Consider the following 21,988-nt stretch of genomic DNA (forward strand, 5'->3'; position numbering starts at 1 on the left):
ATCTTCGACTTTTGGAGCTACAATATAACAATCAAACTTGACATACCAACGCTTGGTAGGTTCAACCGAGCAATGCTCTAACATTATATGTGATTGCTCCACAAAATCCCTCTGCGAGGTCTCATATTTCCTACTTGTGTAAGTGGTTATTTAACAATTACGGATATCATATCCCTTATTAAAGCAATAGATTGATCAATAAATCAATTTAGTTGGTCACCTAAATAAATCTATCAATCAAGCATGAACATTCATATGTGTAAAAAAAACGATAATTATGTAAATAACTTCAAAATATATTCATATAATTACTCGAATCATGTGTAGAGCTTAGAATCCATCCTCAGTTAATTAGGTTTTTAGCTGCCCATGCATGTAATAACATCCATGTTATACATATGACAAAATATAAGAGAAATCGTTATAATAATGGAACTACTTTGAAACCTTATTTTTTTCCTTTTGTTTGATTCTCCTCCCAAATTTGCAAATTTATGTAAAAAAAATTTTTACATAATATCTTGGAAGTCTCCTCATATACTTCTCAAAATATCAAGAGGTTGGAATCCTTCTGGGACGGGTTTTCCTTGTTTTAGAAATCCAAATTCGTGTCAAACACTTTTTGTACGAGAGTGGGGATTTTGAATTTGATAGTATGAAATCTTAAAATTAAAATTAGTGGAGGTTTTGAAATTAAATTTTATGGACGTTCTGAAAAGGTGAGGGTACCAAGTACGCACTACACCATTTTGGCCGATTAGAAACAGAACCGACATGTTATAAAACGGGGTTTTAACGGCTAGGTTCTGCTTCGAAACGACGAGTTCCAATTTTTTTGTAACGGCCTTGCAGTTGTTACGAATTTTGGGTTGTAACAGCGGTTATAACAGACGACAATTGTTACTATGTGGAATTTCGTAACATACCCCAACAATTACGAATTATTTGTAACTGAAACGTTGTAACAGAGTTCAGCCATTCCTACGTTTCATTTTGAAACAGTTTGGAGTTGTTACTAATTGATCTGTTGAAACAGCTTAGAGCAGTCGCGAAATTTTTTGTAACATCAAAAAAGATTACTGCCAGTCGAATATTCCCTCTTTGACCTGGTCAATATTGACCATGTTCGGTACACTCTCAGCTGGAAATACACCGGAGTTAAAATAACCTACAAATCTTTCATTGCATCCATCCCACATATTCTACCACACATTCAACAATAACTTTTGTTCTTTCTACATTCGAATCATTTCATAACTTAAAAGACAATCCCTAGGTTTTATTCTATTACATAATTCATAAGTTTTATTCCTAAGGCATATGAGATAAGATAAAACCAACAGAAATAGGACTAACATAATCAGTATTTGCATTCTCATACAACAGACTACTGCATTTGAAGCAGAATTGGTGAAGATGATGGAATCCAATGCCGCAACAGCTGTGCAGTAACTTCAATGCACATTTCTCTTGCACGAGCCATCTCTTACAAGAACGAAGTAGTATCAAACCTTCATTAGACCCATTTCATCCATCCCAAGTACCCTTCATCAAACCTTCAAGTCAGGACGAGAAAGACAAATTACTGAAACTCCAAATAAGTGCATAACAAAGAAAGAGAAATCATCGCAAAGTATACATTCGACATACCCATTTCCTCTACAAACTAAATAATCTTATTTAAATGCTTCTTTCCCTTAGTACTAAAAGTGACAGTAGCATATATTTCATGTTATCCCCTCTGCCTTATTGAAGAGTCTGTCCAAAAAAAAAAAAGAAATCTGTTTCATTTAACCAACAAAAAATTGAAATATCAAATAACACGTGGCATTTTACTCATCGGAAGCTAGCAGAAAATATTAATAGTCTCAGAAAATAAAGTTCACTGATACTTTTTTTGTGACTGCAGGGAAATTTAAGAACACATGGCATTTTAATGACATTGCAACAATTAAACCCAACTTGATACTAAACTCAACAATCAAACGATTTCCACCTTCCTATTTTTCTGTCTTCCTAACACAATTCTAAAAGAAGAATAAACCATTAAACTACTTACATCATTTGCTTACATGTTACTAATAAAACATCAACCCATTAAACCATCATACTGAAATCAATTCTAAAAGATGATGATTGAAACCCTAATGATTCAAAATAAATAAATAGAAATCCTATAAAAAGTACCAAAAATCATCAGATGAAACCGAAAAATTTATATAAATCGAAACCATAATTGAAAATCACATATAATATGGAAACTCTAATCGAAAATGTCATATAAAATCGAAACCTTAAACGAAAATCATATAAAATCGAAACTCTAATCAAAAATCTTATTGACATATCAACACCATAATCGAAAAGAATATCTGAAAGAACGGATCGAAAGCTTAAATCAACGAAGCGAAACCCAAATCTCATTACTTACATGTCCAGCTTCAAATCGAAACCTTCTGGAAATGGGGTGGATGAAATATCTTCTGAAAGATATGGGAAAGAGGTAAGGTCGAGAGACATGCAGGAGATGAAATGGCTAAGTCGTATGACCAAGGGGATGAAATAAATAAGTCATGTGTGACAAAGGGAGGAAATATCCTCAATTCTACCTGGCTTGGGTGGAGAAAAAATGAAGATGTGACCACCCACGCACACGGATGGCACATGTGATATCATATCCAGTTACGATTCGTAAATGCTATAGGACAGTTAAAATCTCTGACAGGTTTTGTAACAGCTTATGGCTGCTACAAAAAATTTGTAACAACAGTTTATATTACGAATTTGTAACTGCTCATAAGTTTTTACAAATTTTAGTTGCTATTTCCTGAAAATGATGTGGTGACACCACCAATTTTTTCGTTCAACAACCTGTATGGACAGAACCTAATATAGTTGCAAGTAGATCTATATTAAAGATCCTTGAATAATATGTATATAAAGTTTTTCTCTTTCTCTTCCATAATCAATATGTCTAGACTGATAAGCCGTGAACCTGGTTTTGTAAAACAGTTCTTACGCGATCTCACAAATCAATATCCAAGATCAATCTAGTCGCATCCAAATCAAGAGAAATCAAATTCTGACAAGTATGAAACTTGTAATATAACTTTCAAGATATTAATTCGAAAAGAACAACTTTTGTTATTGATCGTAATTTATAAGGACTTAGACTACCGAGATTGAATATGTACTAATTGTGATATTCCTATTATAAAAGATAAAGCAATATAATGCGGAAGAGAAAAACACAAGACACCAGAAGTTTTTTTAAAGAGACAAACTGCACCTGTAGAAAAACATTGAAACCACGTCCAACTTTGAACATTAAGCCGCTACAAACACTATCCTACTATCATACTTCGAACTGGAATGTAGTTGAAACTGAATTAACCTTCCAAGCAATTCAGCTGAAGTCGTGCTCCTTCGATCTCTTGAACCTCGCAAGGTTCTACGCAATTGATTCCCTTAGCTTACATCCTTTACAGACTAAGAGTTGCTTCAACCTAAGTGCATACTATTGATACCAATCTTCCTCTAACCGATAGCCTATTTGATTTCTCTTTGGATCTCTTAAATAAAGGCTTGGAAATCTGTTTGCAGTAGAAAAATCTAGCAAACCTCAAGAATTTAAAACACTAACACTTAGTTACTGAGAATCCTGGATTATTAACCACCTCTCAAGAACATTCTAATCAAATCAATAAAGAAGAGTTTTAGATATCTAACTTGAAAAGAAGAGAACTTTGCGATTTTTATCTATCTCGTTCATGATCTGAAATCAAGATTCTCGAAGATCAATAAGAACAAGATCAGGATACACGAACTATCAAGTAAACATAATCGGACCTGGATTGACGAATCCCGAAGTGAAGTTTTTAATTCGTAAACTTAATTATGTTTCTTCGAGGAAACCTAGGTTAGTAGAAATCGTATCTAGCAAGCAACTAGAACATAGAAGTGTCAGGGATTGAAGTTCCCATTTGTTTGAGTCTCTATATATATACATTTTCAAGCCTCTAGATAGCTTTGAATTCAAGCAAAGATAACTTGAGATTCAAGCAAACACTTTATCGGTTTAGATAAAATTCTTGTTAAGATTTCATGTAAGCATGTGAGAAGTTCTCCTTGAAATTATATAGAAGAATATACGCTATGATCCAGGGTTCTAGAACCGTCTACAATGATAGTTCATGGACAATATGCCTTATAATGTTATAAGTAAAATCGTGTTCATTAACACTCAAGACTTAAACCATGATTCACAAAGACAGTGTGATTTAGTGAAAAAAGTTGTCTTAGAAGTGTTTATGAGAGTTGTATCACTGCCAAACTTATTGTGAAATTGTTTGTGAGCATCTGCTTAGTTCGATATAGGGTAGGTATGTGTAGGGATACACATACTTATAGATCATTCCATGAACTCAGGTTGTTGGGGTAGGCATACTTGGTATATGTACCCTTATCCATTCACGAATTTAGGCCTTTAGGGTACGCGTGGTGCGTATGTGTACCCCCCCACACCCACCCCACCCCACCCACCCACCCACCCCCAAACACACACACACCACCACCACCACTACCATTCATGAACTCATAACCTTAGGGTACAAGTACTGGGTATGCATACCAACCTTTTATCCAGAATTTCAGTAGTTATGAAAACTCTCTTTAAATAATTTGAAACATTATTAATCTCCATAGATAATGAATATCATTGCTTGGGAAATTTCCAAATGATCAACTTGAAACAAAAATCAATAATAAATTTTGCTTAACCAATATAGTTAAGGATCTATGAACATCCATTGCTTGAATCAAATTTCGAGATATTTATCAAGACAAGCTTGACTTGAATTTTTTTTTTTTTTGAAATATGAAATCTACTAAAGTCATATGACATAGTCTCATAAAGATAGAATGGTAAATGTCGTGAGTAAATAGGATGGTTCGGTCTTCACATACCTCTTTGTCGATAAAGTTCTTCATGTCTCTTCGTTTGATCTTCAGTCTTCAATCTTCGAGGGTTATTCAATGATGTTTGATACTCAACTACCATACTCTAATCCTAATCCGAGACTTTTTAGTACACTAGAAATCAAGATATACTTTTGTGCATCTAACATTGACAACAAGCTTGAGATAATAAAACTTGCAAGTTCGACCGAGCAATGCTCTAATAAGTTCTAATCCATATCCTCAGTTAGTTTCTCTGATAATGTTTGAAGTTCATGTAAGAAATAATTCATACTCCGAGAGATCTCATTGAGTACTGGGTTTTGAAAGACTATATCGCTGGATTTTGAACATAGTGTTTTGTGACTTTTAAAGAACAAGCAAGATTCATTTACACTTTTATTCTTACTCTTTCTCATATTTCAAACGCTAATTTTTTGAATAAACCTCAATGGTAACGAATTTAAAACTAATATTTTGAGGATATATTTCTCTTATGAAATTTTTCTTACCTACTAAAAACAAAGTGCATTCTGAAATATCAATCTTCACTATCTACCAATCATAATTTCAATAATTGAAAATCCGTTAATTTTTAACGTTTGATTAATAGATGGTGGTGGTGTTGAAAATACATTGATTCTTAAAGGTTGATTTTAAAATAGATGATGATGGTGTTGCACCACTCCGAATGTGTGCCTTTTTGATAGGTATATAGAGCTTCATAAAAATAAACATAAAACCAAAATATTATCTTCCAATCTGACCCCTTCACATGCGATTTTGGTTTGTAAAATGAACGCATCACCATTCGATCGTTATCTTCAAATCTGTTGGCTCCTTTATATGGTCTTCGAATCTCTTTGATGCACTCTCAGTTTTAGTTTTTCACACAAAATATGTTTATGTTTTTTTTTGACTGAGTTCTCTTGAACCTGAATCCCCAAAATAGATATTATGATCCAAAATGATCTGCTCGTAACTGGAAGATCTACATACTGCCGTACAAAATTGCATTAACAAGAATCAGCTCCGTAGAACAATTCCCTCCATTTGTAGAAAGGTTCGTCTTTCAAGCAGACTTTACAAACAAAGCATAAACAAAAATTGGGATGCGCCGCAAAACTCATATTCTATCTATTTAAGATTCCATGCCTCATTTTTCTTATCTTTCAATGAGACCCCTATTGAAGAGGGGACAAAACAACAAAAAGAAAACCCTAATAATATTTAGGGTTTCATTTTTATTACCTACAACATAACAAAGAAAAAAAGGAAAAAAATCAAACATAAAGGGAACCACAAGAAAGAGCCATTAACAGTACAGCCGCTTGTTCTTCTTCACCCAACTTTCGGTGTTTCTCTATTGATTTTGATCTCTGTTGCAGCAGCACTTCTCTACCACCTAAACTCAAAAATCTTAGTTTTAATGAAACCCCGATCTTACTCTTATTATCATTATTTTCAGCACCATCACTACTAGTACTGCTGGAGCTACTACCACTACTGCTGCAACTACTTCTCTCTTTCTTCTCAATTTTTCCTGATAATTTTTTGTTGCTGCCGCTATTACTATTGAGGCCTAACAATGCTCTTCTCTTCTTTCTTTGTCTAATCCCACATGCATTACATAGTGACTGCAAAAAGAAAAGGAGAATTAAAACTAATTAAGATCAATCAAAATGAAAGAATAAAAAAAATCAAAAACTGAAATCAGAACGGCGTTTGATGATTATTACCTTGGGACCAGCTGGACCACCTCTCCATAGAGGAGTTTTTGTAGTTTGGCAATCACTGCATCTCTTTTCATTGGTTAAATCTTCAGACCCAGATCCCTGAAATAACAAATTAACCAAATATGAGAAATCAAATTAGTACAAGAGACTGATCGCAGATTAAAAAGTTTGTGCTTAAACAAGGGACTGGGATTATGATTCCTTCTTACCTTTACACTTAAATCCATCATTTGATCAAAACTTTACTTGAAAATCTTCACAGAGAACTCAGATCGGAAAGAGCGGAACACTCAATCAAATAAACAATCTGATGAATTGAAACAAATCCAAGATTCTAAAATCACTCAAACCCCCACAAATATATTTGAGGAATACAATCAAACACCTAATACCCAAGATTCTACTAACCAAACTAATCGGAATCACTGAACAACCTAATATTCTACTGATCAAAGTAAACAAACCCCAGAATTGAAATCAAACGGGTTATGATCAGTTAAAGGAGAGGAGTAGAGTAATGCAGTTTTTTTTTTCTTCTTTTTTTTCAGAATCAGGAGAAGAAGCTGTTAAAAGGAATTTGGGGGCAAACTAAACATTATATACAAAAAAAACCGACATAGAATTTTTAGGGAGAGAGTAATTTAGGTAATGTCTAAAATACCCTTGTTTCTGCTTGCAGCCGTCCTCGAGTCCTATAAAAGGGTTTTTTTCTGAATCATAACAGAAGAAGCAGAAGCAGGTACACGAAACCCTAGCCCTAATTTTATTGAATGACTGTTTTGTCCTTTAGATTCTCCCTCACTTTTTTTTAACATTACCCGCCAAATAAAAATCCTGAAAATTGGAAAACTAGAAAAGTTGGCGCGTATTTTTTCCCTCTGCCCAATTTATGTATAATTTATTGTTTGGTATTCCAGAAAATTTGAGAATAGAGCCATCGAGGGGGAGAAATTAAAATGGTTCGCCAAGCTACCAAAGATTATAAAGCATTTGTCCCAAGTCGAAAGGTTAGCCAGATTGGACGGGATTTCACTGAAATGCTTCCAACTTCTTGGAAGAGAAAAAAAACAGCCATTTATGATTAGTCGACTATAATCTGATTCAATAAAACTATTTGTTCTGCTTTCACATTTACTCGAATAAGTTCAAAATAGGACCTTATATGGGGGATAAATTTATATATTGTGGATCATAATTTAGATGATGCTAGAGAAATGAGATGTCATAAGACTCATAATTGACGATTTATTTAGAAAAATGATTTTGTATTAGTAGTTGTTTATCTATCGACAAGCACATCTTCACACTAGTAACAACTTGCATGATTTGACAAATGAATTATGTTCATTGGTTGCTTATTCAATTAAATTAACATTAGTAAGCAGATTGAACCTATGTATTTGATGTTATGATCACCTTAATTTACAAACAAAAAGTATTAAACTTGGTTACATCTTGGGAAGGTACACTTGGTGGTTCAGGAAGATGAAACTCACTAGAGAATCTGTTTTATTTGGTGATATAAGGAGTTTTGGTAATAACCGGACGCATTGTTATCTTATATGGTTGTCAACAATGTGTGTTTATTAAGAGCTTGACAAGAATGTTGATTGATTAGATGTTCAGTAACGAAAAGGTTTCCCTAATCATATTTTCTTTCATTACTATTTTACTTGTACTTTACTTAATTTAATTTGCAATCTAAAAATCCTCCTCTTATGATTATCGTTAAAAACTATAAGGTTATTATTCGTTGTGGGCATTGTGGTTGCTAAAAGGTTTCCAACCACACCCAAGTAAAAATAATACTAAGCCAAAACATAAGTACAAAGATATAAGAGAAAGAACTTGTTATTCAGTGATAGAATCTTGATGTTGGGATCCTTAGATTTGACGGTAAGGTTACATATTTATAGGTTTAAGGAGAACCCTTCTCAATGATATGGTGCTCTTCAAGGAAGTATGTTTATTAAGTTACATACATTCTAAAGTACTTCTATGCTTTAAAATTGGCTTAACACCTACAATAGTCCTTTTGGCTAAGGAGCACATATAGCATATGGTATCCACAAACACTATTTATACTTGCTACTACATTTCTAGTTAATGTATTGGGAACATGGGTAATATCTTTTGATCAATTTACCGACACTCATCACTGTACCATGATTTATTTTCAAAAAGAACCTACCATCCCATAATTCATTTTTCAAAATGAACTGTTATCCGACGTTTATATATTTTATCGGATCACTTTAATAAATAAACTATCATCACATAGTTCATTTCCCTGTATTTGGTTAAGCTGATAATGTGATTCAAGCTTTGGAAAATTAACTCTTGTAATTATGGCGTTTGTACAATTTTCATCAAAATCTTACCAAATATGTAAAATTTGTTGAACTCCAGTTAAAGATGTGTTATTTTTAAATCTTCTTATCTTATTTATACACATAAATCATAATTCTTATATTATTTTAAATGATGGTAACGTCGTCCGTTCTTTTTAGGACACCCTAGCCATGCAATAAAAAGATCATATATTAACTGGATGTATGTTATGTTTAAGTATTTTTCTCCGTATATGTGTTCACATAAATGGAAATTTTGACATTATTTTAAATGGTGGTGACATCATTTCGCGTTTGTGAGCACCACTTACCAATTTTTAGACCACATAGATAAAGCTTTTAAATGGAAAGACCATAGAATAACTAGGCTAGACCCGTAACATCGAATCGCTGGACAATTTCTAATATTAGGATTAAACCACAATTTTCGCTTTTGTTTTTGTTCCAAAATAATTAACATTCTTCCTTTTTTTATGATTTATTTCCAAAATAGTCATTTTTATAGCGTTTAGTGTTGTTAAATCTTAATCTAATAAGCGTATAAAATTTGAATGTTATGTTTATGCTATTGTTTTTCAACCGCGACATTCTCTTTCGTGAACAATGAAATATAATTTCGCATCAATAAGACGTTAGTTTTACAGGTCCATGCACAATAAATCGAACAAAACTTTTTGAGGAAGGTCGCCTGGCCAGAGTAAAGATACACGTAGTGACTATTCGTCATAGTGATCCCCGTGCAAGCGAGACTATGTTTCTTAGCTTCTCCAAATAAAAGATGAGAACTATGACCGCTTTATCTCATTTAAACACGAAAAGCCAGTCCATAATTCCATGTCAACATAGGGTCCCAAAAGACAAAATACTGTAAGTAATGAACCACCGCGACTTCAAAAATATATACGACATAGGAACATCCTTAATACCTGGTGGACAAAGAGCTAAAAATTACCAAAGCTACAACAAACTAAGCAACCACAATAACCACACTAAGGAAGAGCCGATTCGTGGATTTCCATAAACTATTATTTATGATATTTTCTTTCCGAGGCAAGAAGTGATCCATGTTTCATACTTAAATTGATTACAGGTACTTACTGAGTAACGTTTCATAGTTACTTTGTGAGACCAAGGAACGAGTTAAAGACTTGCAAAGAAAAACAGAGGTGCACAACAAAATAACAATAACATATTATGATCGGGATCACTGGCGGAACAAATAAAATAGCTAAAGGCATAACGATCCAATGATGATAATAATATGACAAGCACATCACCAAAAAATGGACTCACCTACCAAAATGTCGACTCGTCAGTGTTTAAATCAAATATTCATACTTGTTTTAGCTAAATTTTTTACCTATTACCTTGAAGAAAATTAAAAACTATTAGTAAATTATAGATTGAAAAAGTGGTTAATTTATACAACACTCTAGTGCAATTTTTTTTTTTGATCGATAAAGAAAAATGAATTGATCAAAAAAAGAGGGTATAAAAGAGTTATACCACCCTTAACAGAGCACAAGGAGAAAAAAAGAAAAAGAAAAAAGCGCTCAAAACAAGCTAAGAGCACTAATGAATATCAAAATAAATCTTACACCAATTTCTCATCACCTCCTTAGAATCTACCTCCTCAAAATATTTGAAATCCAAGGACCAAGTAAACAACATATAAACTACCTTATGAGCAACAACTGCAGCAGAACTTGGGTTTCCATTGAAGACTCTATTATTTCTCTCCTTCCATAAGCACCAGATGATTGCCACAGGAACAAGTCTCCAGATTTCACTTTTAGCTTTGTCGGACAAATTAAGCTGCCAAGCTTGTAGAGCTAGAGCAACATTTTCAGGCATAGCATATAACCATTTCAGCTTCATTGTTAAGACATCCCAGACTGACTTTGCAAAATCACAGTGAAGAAATAGATGAGAAGCAGTTTCTGGAGCAGTGCAGAACAGGCAGGTTGCATGCACATCAATTCTTCTGTTCTGCAACATATCTATAGTTGGAAGTCTGCCATGAGCAATTAACCAAAGAAAGAAGCTAATTTTTGGAGGGCAATGTAAACTCCAGATGAAAGAGAACTCAGCTGAAGGTGCCATATCCTCCAAAGAAAGCATGTCATAAGTTGATTTAACAGAAAAACATTCATTTGAAGTAAGAGGTCAGTAGAGCTCATCTTTAAGGGACATATTAAACTTGAAAGATTGTAAATCAGCTAGCAGAAGATCCAATTCAATTTGTGCAGCAGCATTAATTCTTCTAGGAAGCTGAAAATTCCAAGAAACGGTATTACCAGTTCTAACACCCATATCAGCCACAGAATTTTGCTTAGATCTTCATATAGCATAAATATTTGGGAAGCAATCTTTAATTTGATGCTCATACAACCAGTTGTCAAGCCAGAATTTAACCAAAATCCCGTCATTAACTTTGAATCTAACAAACTTCATGAAGGTAGAATTTGTCTTCATGATAGCTTTCCACACAGACCTGCCAAAGGTGCAATTAGGAATCTTAGGGCACCAAAAAGGATTACTTGTCCCATATTTTTCCTCAATAATCTTCCTCCAAAGGACATCATCTTCAGTAGCATATCTCCAAGACCACTTAGCAAGCAAAGCATGATTAAACACCTTCAAATTTTTTTATACCCAATCCACCAAACTTTTTCTTCTTACACAAAACCTCCCACTTAACAGGATGAATCTTCTTCCTTCCTTTATTATCATTCCATAAAAAATTCCTCATTATCTTTTCAAGATTCCTTGCAACTGAGATTGGCATCTCAAAGAGGGACATGCAATAAACAGGAAGACAGACAAGTACACTGTTAATTAAAGTGATCTTACGAGCTCTTGAGAGAAGAGACTTTTGCCAACCAGGAAGTCTAGCAATGAATTTATCCACCACCTTGTCCCATTTAGCAACACCACCACATTTGTCTCTCAAAGGCAAACCAAGATAAGTTGTAGGGAGAATAACATTATAGCATCCAAGCAGAGAAGAAAAAAGATTCAAATCCCCATCAAAACCAACTCCAAAAATCTGACTTTTGGCAAAGTTAATCTTCAAACCCGTGAGCATCTCAAAAGACAGCAGAATAAGCCTCAAATTTTTCACCTGCTCAATATCAGCATCAAAAAAAAATAAGTGTGTCATCTGCAAATTGCAAATGACTCACAAGCAAATCATTAGGCTTAACTTGAAAATCAGATAATAAACCTTGTTCTAGTGCAAATTATTAGTAAGTTATATACGAATATAATGTTTTAGTCGTTGATATCTTCACTTATAAGTGCAAATTTTGATTGTTTATATTCAACCTATCAACTGCACACATCTTTATGTAACATACTCCCACTGTCCTACAAAAAGTGAGTGATCTAGGGTTTGTACAATTTTTAAGGTAAATAAGAGAGATAAGTGTTTTCTATATATTTATCTTTATGTCTTAAAATTTCGAATTGACATATTTCACAAAGTAAAAAGATATTTGTGTTCGTTAGGAAAAATAAAATAAAAAGATATTTGTAAATGTTATACCATCAAAAATCTTAAAAAACAGAACTGAGCAAAAGTATAACCTAACTATCAAATTCTTTATATTTTTACATACTTTAACAATAATAATTACGTAAAAGTTTTGGAAAATGACGTATAAAAATGAAAATATATACCTACTCTTATCAGAAAATGGGTCATTTGTCCAAATATTTCTAAAACATGGTTCTAATGGACAAGTAAAAATTGGTATTGGTGAAATGGACAACAAGAAAATAGTAAGAATCAAACTGGATTTATCCTGACTTAAACTTAAAAAAGAGCGAGGATGAAACTGATGTAAATTAAAAATAAGAAAAAGTATATTTGAAAATGGGTAGGATGAAATTGTTTACATCGTGGCTATTTTTACATTCTCATCCATTTAAACAATATCAAATTTTATATGTCAAGATGAAACTGGATTCATCATGGCTTAAACTTAAAAAAGGGCGAGGATGAAACTGGATGCATCCTGATATAAATTAAAAATAAGAAAAAGTATTTGAAATTGGGTAGGATGAAACTATTTACATTCTGACTATTTTTACATTCTCGTCCGTTTAAACAGTATCAAATTTCACATGTCTTTTTCACTCATGAATTGTTGATTTTGATTTTTTTAACCAATTTTGTGTACTCTTATGGAGACAAAAATAAAAAAGAAAAAGCTTGGCAGTTTACGAGACAAACTGAGTATATTTATAGATAACCACTGACACATTGGATTCAAATTTTGACAGATTTCAGAATTTTGGAGCAACCATAGACATCCTTAGTTCTTATGCATGTTTATTATGTACGAGAAAGATTAGATAGTGCGTATCCATGATTTAGAGTAGGATGTGGTAAATGATAAGCCCAGATTTAAGGAAAGATGTAAACTACTAACCTAATCCACAGGTAGTACAAGGAAATAAGGAATGAGCGGCATACCATGATACAAGTTGTTCTATAAAGAACCACATTTACAAGATGTGATTGAACCTCAATTTTGTAAGGTTAACTGAGATTTTGAAGTACACATATAAAAACAAGAACCCAAGATATACGGTGCATGTTCATCCTTTCAGAGCCGTGGTGTCTTATGAGATTGTGGAGAGAAAAAAGTAACTCTAGAAAAATTTAATTGTAAACTAAAGATTGATTTAGTTAGAATGTAATGTTCTCAATATAAGTACAAAAAGAAAAGAAATGAGGAAAAAATACAATAAAATAGACAAAAAAACCAAGTAGATATTCTTTTCTGTGTTGCAGAAAGAAGGAAAATGATAGCTCAATCCATGGGGAAATCTTTTGTCTCTTGAAAAATGGCATCATTTTAAGACGCAACAAAAAAGCCCTAAAAAAGGACCACTAAAATATAAACAAATCTTAAGAAATCCAATGCCCATTTTCACCCTCATTCTCGTTTGGGCTGGAGACTTGGGAGTTAAAATACATAAAGACTAGAAAGAAGCAACAAACAAGGGTCTGTGCAGAAGGTATGGTCAGCTCTGCCTTCACTGATGTATTTAATAATTTCAAAATCATAATGGTTTTTGTTCTTGTTCTTCTCATCAAGTTACCCTTGTAAATTGTTACATCATGAAAACTGAGCCCATGGTTTTGACTCTCTCCCTATTTGATAGAGTAGTAGACTACTAAAACATCAGCAGAGCATAGGGTTTCCCAAATTTGGAAGGGTTGTCTGGTCTCAAACATCCAGCAAATCCTACTTTCTATACAAAATCTTTACTTTTACTACCGATAAAGTTCACTTTTTCTCATCCCTTTGGCACTAGCTAGCTTAAGAGATAGACCGACCCATCATGCAGGGCTCATTTCAAATTTTCTAAGTCTTGCTCTGTGTAGAAGCCTACTACCGAAAATCTAGATAAGACCTACTTTGGTCATATGAACTGTATGGAAATCTATTAGAGCCAATCACAGCAGTGCGCAGTTCTGTTTCTTGAGGCGCAGTCTAGTTGGGGTTAACAAGGGGAGGGAAGTCCTTCTATGAGGCTATCAAACATTAGATGAATACGAGCATTACAAGTTATTATATGCTTCAAAATACAAAAGTTCGTCGGAATTGAAAGACATCTTTATAACTCATCCTTTAGTTCATAACAAACTCTATATTATTATTCATATAAGAACAACAAGAAGAAAAATATAGACGAAGAATTTTAATTGTTACTAAAAGAACATTGTAATAGTAGAAACCTGTCACCATTGGAGGGAAGGAATGCCATATTTATATATAGATAGATTGGCTTTAGTTTTAAGCACCTCCGGATCCAAACTTCTTTCCGAGGACAATCATCTGTAACTTGTCGTACCCAGCGAGCACACCTGCACCAGCAATTGCACGTAAAATGTTTGCACCTGCACCCTTGAACAAAGATTTAGCGCCTTCATTCTTCATAATCTGGCTGAATGCGTCAAAGGAGCTCTTGTACTTCACGGCTTCACCGGATGTCATCATCATTCTTCTTCTAACAGTGTCGATTGGGTATGATGCAAGTCCTGCTCCATTGGTAATTACCCAACCCAAGGCAAAACTAGCAAAGAAACTATCCTGGAGATAACCGAAACTCAATGGTTTAAACCTAACAGATATTATACTAAGAATTGACAATAGTGTAGGTGAATAGAAAATTGAATCAAGGCATTGGTCAAATAATCGCGATATGATTTAACATTCAGGAATGAATTTGACTTTGCTAAGATCTATTTGGTCTTGTAACTGTCTAGTGCATTTTACACTACTATATTCTAGCATCTGCGATGTGTCAACCTACATTAGCAACTTCAGATTCTTACTGACCTGCATTTTCTGAGGAAGAACAGGCTTGAGAGAATCATACATTCCAAAGTAAAGACCTCGATAGACTATGATTCCAACACATGAGATGTTGAAACCACGGTATAGTCCAGCAATTCCATCTGACTTAAGTGTTTTCTTGTAAACATCGACCAACCCATTGAATTGCCTTTCTCCCCCACCTTTCTTTGCTGCCTTTGAATCATTGGCAAGACGAGTTCGGGCGTAATCTAGGGAGTAAACAAAGAAGAGAGAAGAAGCACCAGCTGCACCACCAGATGCTAAATTTCCTGCAAACCACTTCCAATAGCCATCTCTGTCCTTCTTGAAGTTGAATAGTCTTTTGAAGTAATCCTTGAAGGCAAAGTTTAAGGCCTGGTTTCATGGCATTTCCAAGATTTGAACTCATTAATAGATGGAAACAATAACAACACCTAACGAACCTTGCGAAATGGAAGACTTTGTAGCAAATGAAAGTGCAAACAAGATAGCAAAAATCAAAATTCCACTAAGACGTTAGCAGTGTTTCCTCTCCATAGTCAGAAATGCAAACCTGAGTAGGAAAGTAACGGATAACGTTAGCAGTGTTTCCTCTCCATAGGGACATCATTCCTTCATCCTTAATCGTTCTACCGAAACAATCTCCAATACCCTTGTAAGGTTCAGCTAGTCTACCAGATTTGATCATTTCATCCTGGTTTTGGATCAATAGTTTCACACGTTCAATAGGAGCTGCAGCAGTTTTTGATACGGCAGCGGAGACACCACCCATGAGAAAATCAATCATGAAACCAGCAAAGCCTTTTTCTGACGGTGCTTGGACGCAAATTGGTGATGACGGACCATTGAAAGCCATGGGAAGACCATGGTTTGCCCTGCATGTTTGCATAGACCAATTCTTCTGTAACCCTCCATTTCTGAAGTTCCCCCGGTAGTTTTGTAACCTCCTATAAGCAGAGGCCGTATAGAAGCCACCATTATACATTTGTGCATCCTGAGATTTACAGCAGGAACTAAGTTGAAGTTGACCGCTTAGTTTCTGAATGACAGTTGGGTGATGTCGATTTGAATCTGCCATTGCTTGTTATCTGCATAATTTACAAATGCACAAGAAGGAAATAACAAATCTTCGTCAAGTAGGAAAAGAGCACCGCTTCTAAAGCATACAAATGTTTTAAATGGCAGCAAAATTTGAAAAGAAAATACAAATTACTGACTCCATATTGATACTTATAAGTTATCAATTTATCATAGGCGGTACAAATTCCTGCCCAGAAAGATTACAATCTTGGATTAACCAAAACCCTTCATGTATCGAATCAGATAGGTGTCATGTACAAAATATTTCACAGAAATCATGATCTATTGTGTTAATATTACATAAATCATCATCTGTTCATTGTACACATGCAATAACTTCTAAATATCAAATTACTCTCTAATAAGTAGTAAAATGGCCTCAGATATATTAAGAACTGTTTACATTTCAATTTAATGATGAAAAAACTAGACTTACAAAAAAAAAAAAAAAAAGAATACCGAAACAATCAGAATTCATACATGCATAATGGGTGTGTGAAAGAGAAATTACCTGGTGTAAAAGAGACTGGGAAGAGAGAAAAATCAAGTGTGAAACTAGGGCAAATAATAATAAGTAATAGAAAGATTAATGAAAAGCGAAGGGGGACAGTTGGTTTGAGTTGGTTAGTGATGATACGGACTAGCATGGATTTCGACCGAGGAACCGTTATTCCTACGGGTGCGCCCGTATCATGCGGTCCCACCAATGACCCGGGCGTGTTACACGGTCAAACTCTAGGGCTTGACTAATTAAATTATGCATTCCGCATTCCGCATTCCGATAGCGGTGCTAATGTGCTATGCTATGTGTGCGCCTTTTTTTTTTTTTACATTATTATGCATTGCATACTGACACAAAGAATGTTCCAGATAGTTTGCATATTTAGGTACATGTTCAAATTTAACATCAACAAAAGAACTAGTAGCATCTTTGATTTGCAATATCACCGAGCGTATGCTCCATAGAATCTCCCTGAAGTCTCCTAAAACAACAGTAGTAACGTTGGATGTGTCTCATTCCACTACTATTTTATTGAAGTTGAGCCTCGCCCTTGCTTCTGCCAGCAAGGAAGAGGTAGCATCAAATGTTATAGAAGCACATCCTAAAAATCTTCCATGATGATCTTGTGCAATAGCACCTGCTGATCCATTGTTAGGAATAAACGCCGACTCAACATTGATTTTAACATAATGAAGATTAGGAGGAGTCCACTGTTGATTTCGTGTAGATTGAGTCGTGTTGGGACTTGAGTTGTTTTCCTGACAGAGTTTGAAATCCTGTGAAGCCTTCTTAAGAATCCCGGTAGCAGAGAAATTCCCTTGGGAAAAAATAATATCATTCCTAGCTTTCCACAAATTCCAAATAATGCGCAGTTTCATAATGAAATCAGTAGATAAATCTTCATCCAACCAATCGCTGATAATCTGATGTACATTGCCTCCATAATTATTATGATCGAAACCCAAACCAGAAAAATTAAAAACCAACATAGACTTGTAACAATCAAAGAACATGTGGGATATCGTTTCTTCAGATTGAGAACAAAATGTACATGACATTTGGATATTGTTGATGAATCTGATGATGTTTGCATTTACCGCAATACCATTATGTAAAAGTTTCCACAAAAACATATGGATCTTTGGAATTATAGAAGAAAGATACCAATATTTCTTCCAAGGAAAAGCACTAATTTATGAGGAAGAAGGGAAACTACTCAATAGAAGTTTATAACAGGATTTTGTGGAGAATTTACCTGAAGGCGCACAAGACCAAATAGGAGTATCTTCTGAAGTATCTTAAAAACTCAGATAAATTGAAGTAATGCAATCTATTATATCTTGCGGAAATACTTGATCCAATAATTCTTGATTCCATGATTTGGTATTCGGAATCATCAAATCAGAAACCCTGTTAATGTCTATATGCTGCGATAACCACGGATCTTCCCAAATATTCACCTTTTCACCGTTGGAAATTTTCCAAAATATTTTGTTTTCCAGTGTGGGACGAATCTCAAGAAGACTACTCCAGATTGCAGTGCATTTTTCCGGAGTATCAGCTGGCCAAAAGGACTTATCTTTAAAGTATTTGGCCGATAGTAATTTTACCCATACTGCATCTTGGTCTTCCAGAAATTTCCACGCTAGTTTGCAGACTAAAGCTATGTTCATCATCTCTACGTACCAAGACCTCTATTTTCTTTGGATAAGAAAACTTTCGTCCAGTTAATAAAATGAAGTCTTCTCTCATCAGGAGAATGTCCCCACCAAAAGCATCTCAGAATCTTATTGATTTCTGCTGTTACCCCTTTTGGAAGCAAGCAAGTGCCCATAAAGAATATCGGAATGGAAGATAGAGTAGTCTTTAAAAGAACTGCTCTCGCAGCCGTATTGATGTAATGGAATATCCAATCTAGTAGTGTAGAACCAAACTTCTTGATGAGAAAATCATAACTGCTGATCCTGTAATCAGACTTAAGAGGGTAAACACTTAAGTATTTGTCCTAAGAACTCATTTCTCTAACTCCAAGATCTTGTATGGTCGTTTGCTTTATTAAGTCAGATATACCATGACTAAAATAAATTGAAGATTTATTATAGTTAGTAACCTGACCTGACATATTTGCATATTTCTGTAATAACTTCTACAGATTATTGACATTAACTCTCGAATGAACCCCAAAGAAGAATAAGTCGTCCGCAAACATCAAGTGAGAGATTGTAGGAGAAATACTGTTGAGTTTATATCCTTGATATAAGTCTTGGGATTCATATTGTTGCATCAGTAAGGAAAGACCCTGCTAATAAATAATGAAGAGAGTGGGAGACATGGGGAAGCCCTGACGAATACCCCTTTCACTTCTGAAAAAGCTTGAGGATAACCATTAATATTTATGGAGAAAGATGCAGTAGTAACACAAGTCATGATCAGAGAATGTGATGTAACAGATATTCCCATCATATGTAACATGTCTCCAAGAAATCTCCAATTAACTCTATCGTATGCCTTCGCCATATCCACTTTGAGAGCAAAGTGCCCAGTAGTAGCTCTTGAATTCTTCATGGCATGAAGGAGTTCCTTGGCGATGATTATATTATCTAAAATTTGGCGACCAGGAACAAAAGCACTTTGTAACCAAGAAATGAATTCATCCAGATATGGTTTAATTCTGTTTGTTAAGATCTTGGAAACTATCTTATATAGAATGTTACACATGGATATTGGGTGAAAATCTGCAGGTTTAGCATGGTATTTTTATCTTGGGGATTAGGGTAATATTAGTATGATTCATAAGATCTGGAAACTCTGCATAATCAAATATATTTTTTATTGAACTAACAACATCATTAAAGATCATACCCCAATATTTTTTGTAGAAAACCGGAGGATAACCATCAGGCCCCGGTGAAGTGAAAGAACCCATTCTAACAAGTACAACCCAAATCTCCTCCTGTGTTGGAATCCTACATATGGCTTCATTATCTAAATTAGACATAACTTGCCCTTGTATACTGAATTGAGGAAGATCCTGAGAACTTGGTTGGCGAAATAATTCTTGAAAGTGAGTTACCAATTCCCTTGTAATTTCACCGCGATCAGTAATCCAAGATTGGTCATCTTTTTGTAGGTGACTGATAGTATTTTTCCTTCTCCGTTGTTGTACTGATAGGTGAAAATGCCTGGTATTTCGGTCTCCATCTTTAGCCCATTGATGCTTCATTCTTTGGTCCCAACATGTTGCCTCCATAATCAGATAGTCATTGAGTTGATCCGCCACTAATTTTTCTTTCGCAATGATAGCCGCAGAAGGTCTCCAGGACTGTATTCTTAACAGCTTAGATTTGAGAGTCACGATTTTGCGTTTAACACAACCAATTCTTCTTCTGGACCAGTCAGTCGGAAAGGAACCAAGTTTTCTCAGCTTTGATAGAATGTCTTCTTCGGGATCTTGATACCATCACTCTCCTACTTTTTCAAAGAACTCAGGATGAGAAAGCCATAAAACTTTAAATTTTTAGTTTGGAGGAGCTCTCGACACGTTTCTGCAAGTATTGAGAAGGATCAGAGAGTGATCACTTGCAATTCTCGGTAGATGAAGGACTGCTGCCATGTGAAAACCAATACACCATTTAGGATTGGCCAAAACCTCGTCAAGACGTTGTTGGATTAATCCATCAATATCCATACCATTAGTCCAAGTAGAAGCTGGTCCGTTGTAACCCAAATCTATGAGATGATTCTGCTGAATGAATTCATTGAAGAAAGAGATATTTGAATTTTTGAATTCAAGACCGGTAACCCTCCAAATTTTTTTAGTACCAGAAGAGATAGCATTAAAGTCACAAATGAAACACTTGCAACCATCAAAGTTCTGGACATATAATGTCATGTTTCTCCAGAAACTAGCCCTTTGAGTTTGAACAGGAGGACCGTAAATACATAAGAGGTGCCATGGAATTCTTAACCCATCATTCTGAACAGTAACATGTATTAAATTTTTTGATTTTGAAATAACTTCAATAGTAACATCATCTTTCCAGAGTAACCACGGACCACCACTTCTTTCAATTGACGACACAATACAAGAGTTTTGGAAACAAAACTGATTAACACGCTGAAGAGATAACTGTTCTGACATTTTTGTTTCCGGAAGAAATAAGATGGAAGGATTAGTACCTCTGAGGACCTTCTTCAAAGCTCTGATTGTTGGGGGATTCCCCAAGCCCCAACAATTCCACGCTAAGATTAACATGTATCATGCGTCTTTTGAGGATTTTTCGCCTTACCGTAAGATGAACTAGCGCCATTCTTCTTAGCATATTTTGATCTTGGAGAGTTACTTATAATATATGACTCTTCCTGCATTCTTTTTTGAGCTTTATTATCATTATTATGATCAAAACCCAAATAATTCATATCCCTTACTTGATATCTCATGCCTGAAGGCAATGGCTTCGCAACAACTTTTTTTGGAGGATATTGAATCACAGAAGCAATTTGTTTACCTCTATCACCAACAGATCGACTTGGATTTTCTCGATGAAGGATTAATTCAGAATTCCAAATACTTATTTCAGAAACTGCAATATCAGCCACATGGATTTCCGATCTAAGGATCCTTGTCATAGCATAATCTGATCTTGTATTCTGCGAAGAACCACCTTCTGATCTTGTAGAAGATTGAGAAAGTATATGCACACCACTATAGTCACCCGCATTTGCTTTTCCCCTCCGATTATGATTATTTGAAGTAGAAGTAATGTTGGTTTGCCTGTAACTGTCTTGATAATCTCCTCTATCCTGATGCTTATAATGGTCATCATCCACTACAAAGATATCTTTAAAAATTGGTTTATCTTGTTCAGCAAGTTTACCAGAAACACATATAGTAGGCTTATATTTAGGTTTAAGTAATTCCAGCGCCTCTTCTTGAAGATGAGATGGAAAATTGTTGTATACATGGTCTTTGTAGAAACTAACTTTCGGAAACATCTTCATCCAATGTCC

At 34.7% G+C, this 21,988-nt stretch overlaps 5 protein-coding genes across 5 annotated transcripts; all 5 read right to left on the bottom strand.

Moving 5' to 3' along the window:
• Positions 1-5,952: 5,952 nt before the first annotated feature.
• On the bottom strand, positions 5,953-7,266 carry LOC113334458 (GATA transcription factor 15-like). Its single transcript, XM_026580705.1, has 3 exons — positions 6,902-7,266; positions 6,696-6,791; positions 5,953-6,593 (listed from the first exon to the last, which is right to left on the bottom strand). Exons 1-3 carry the CDS (start codon positions 6,920-6,922, stop codon positions 6,240-6,242), a joined length of 471 nt encoding a protein of 156 aa, XP_026436490.1. The 5' UTR covers positions 6,923-7,266; the 3' UTR covers positions 5,953-6,239.
• A 3,349-nt stretch (positions 7,267-10,615) lies between these two features.
• Positions 10,616-11,146, bottom strand: LOC113334556. The gene has a single exon (XM_026580784.1). The coding sequence runs from the start codon at positions 11,144-11,146 to the stop codon at positions 10,616-10,618; it is 531 nt and encodes a 176-aa protein (XP_026436569.1).
• Positions 11,147-11,209: 63 nt separating this feature from the next.
• On the bottom strand, positions 11,210-12,206 carry LOC113334557. Its single transcript, XM_026580785.1, has 3 exons — positions 11,733-12,206; positions 11,538-11,680; positions 11,210-11,381 (listed from the first exon to the last, which is right to left on the bottom strand). The coding sequence occupies exons 1-3, from the start codon at positions 12,204-12,206 to the stop codon at positions 11,210-11,212; spliced, it is 789 nt and encodes a 262-aa protein (XP_026436570.1).
• A 2,380-nt stretch (positions 12,207-14,586) lies between these two features.
• Positions 14,587-17,122, bottom strand: LOC113334746 (ADP,ATP carrier protein 1, mitochondrial-like). Its single transcript, XM_026580951.1, has 4 exons — positions 16,988-17,122; positions 15,950-16,484; positions 15,400-15,771; positions 14,587-15,150 (listed from the first exon to the last, which is right to left on the bottom strand). Exons 2-4 carry the CDS (start codon positions 16,472-16,474, stop codon positions 14,854-14,856), a joined length of 1,194 nt encoding a protein of 397 aa, XP_026436736.1. The 5' UTR covers positions 16,475-16,484; positions 16,988-17,122; the 3' UTR covers positions 14,587-14,853.
• A 3,373-nt stretch (positions 17,123-20,495) lies between these two features.
• On the bottom strand, positions 20,496-21,119 carry LOC113334558. Its single transcript, XM_026580786.1, has one exon. It carries the CDS (start codon positions 21,117-21,119, stop codon positions 20,496-20,498), a length of 624 nt encoding a protein of 207 aa, XP_026436571.1.
• Between the last annotated feature and the right edge of the window lie 869 nt (positions 21,120-21,988).

This window comes from Papaver somniferum, unplaced genomic scaffold (assembly GCF_003573695.1).
Source record: "Papaver somniferum cultivar HN1 unplaced genomic scaffold, ASM357369v1 unplaced-scaffold_137, whole genome shotgun sequence".
NCBI lineage: Eukaryota > Viridiplantae > Streptophyta > Magnoliopsida > Ranunculales > Papaveraceae > Papaver > Papaver somniferum.

Bases quoted from the DNA above. Each gene is read 5' to 3' on its own strand.
- LOC113334557 (XM_026580785.1), bottom strand. From the start codon at position 12,206: ATGACACACTTATTTTTTTTTGATGCTGATATTGAGCAGGTGAAAAAT. The intron at 11,681-11,732 runs GTTTTGTGTAAG...AAAAATTTGAAG, and splicing joins TTCATCCTGTTAAGTGGGAG to GTGTTTAATCATGCTTTGCT. The intron at 11,382-11,537 runs GTCTGTGTGGAA...TGCTATATGAAG, and splicing joins CCTAATTGCACCTTTGGCAG to ATCTAAGCAAAATTCTGTGG.
- LOC113334556 (XM_026580784.1), bottom strand. From the start codon at position 11,146: ATGGCACCTTCAGCTGAGTTCTCTTTCATCTGGAGTTTACATTGCCCT.
- LOC113334746 (XM_026580951.1), bottom strand. From the start codon at position 16,474: ATGGCAGATTCAAATCGACATCACCCAACTGTCATTCAGAAACTAAGC. The intron at 15,772-15,949 runs GTTTGCATTTCT...CCATGAAACCAG, and splicing joins TCCGTTACTTTCCTACTCAG to GCCTTAAACTTTGCCTTCAA. The intron at 15,151-15,399 runs GTCAGTAAGAAT...GGTTATCTCCAG, and splicing joins TTCTTCCTCAGAAAATGCAG to GATAGTTTCTTTGCTAGTTT.
- LOC113334458 (XM_026580705.1), bottom strand. From the start codon at position 6,922: ATGATGGATTTAAGTGTAAAG. The intron at 6,792-6,901 runs GTAAGAAGGAAT...TTGTTATTTCAG, and splicing joins TGATGGATTTAAGTGTAAAG to GGATCTGGGTCTGAAGATTT. The intron at 6,594-6,695 runs GTAATAATCATC...TTCTTTTTGCAG, and splicing joins GTGGTCCAGCTGGTCCCAAG to TCACTATGTAATGCATGTGG.
- LOC113334558 (XM_026580786.1), bottom strand. From the start codon at position 21,119: ATGTCAGAACAGTTATCTCTTCAGCGTGTTAATCAGTTTTGTTTCCAA.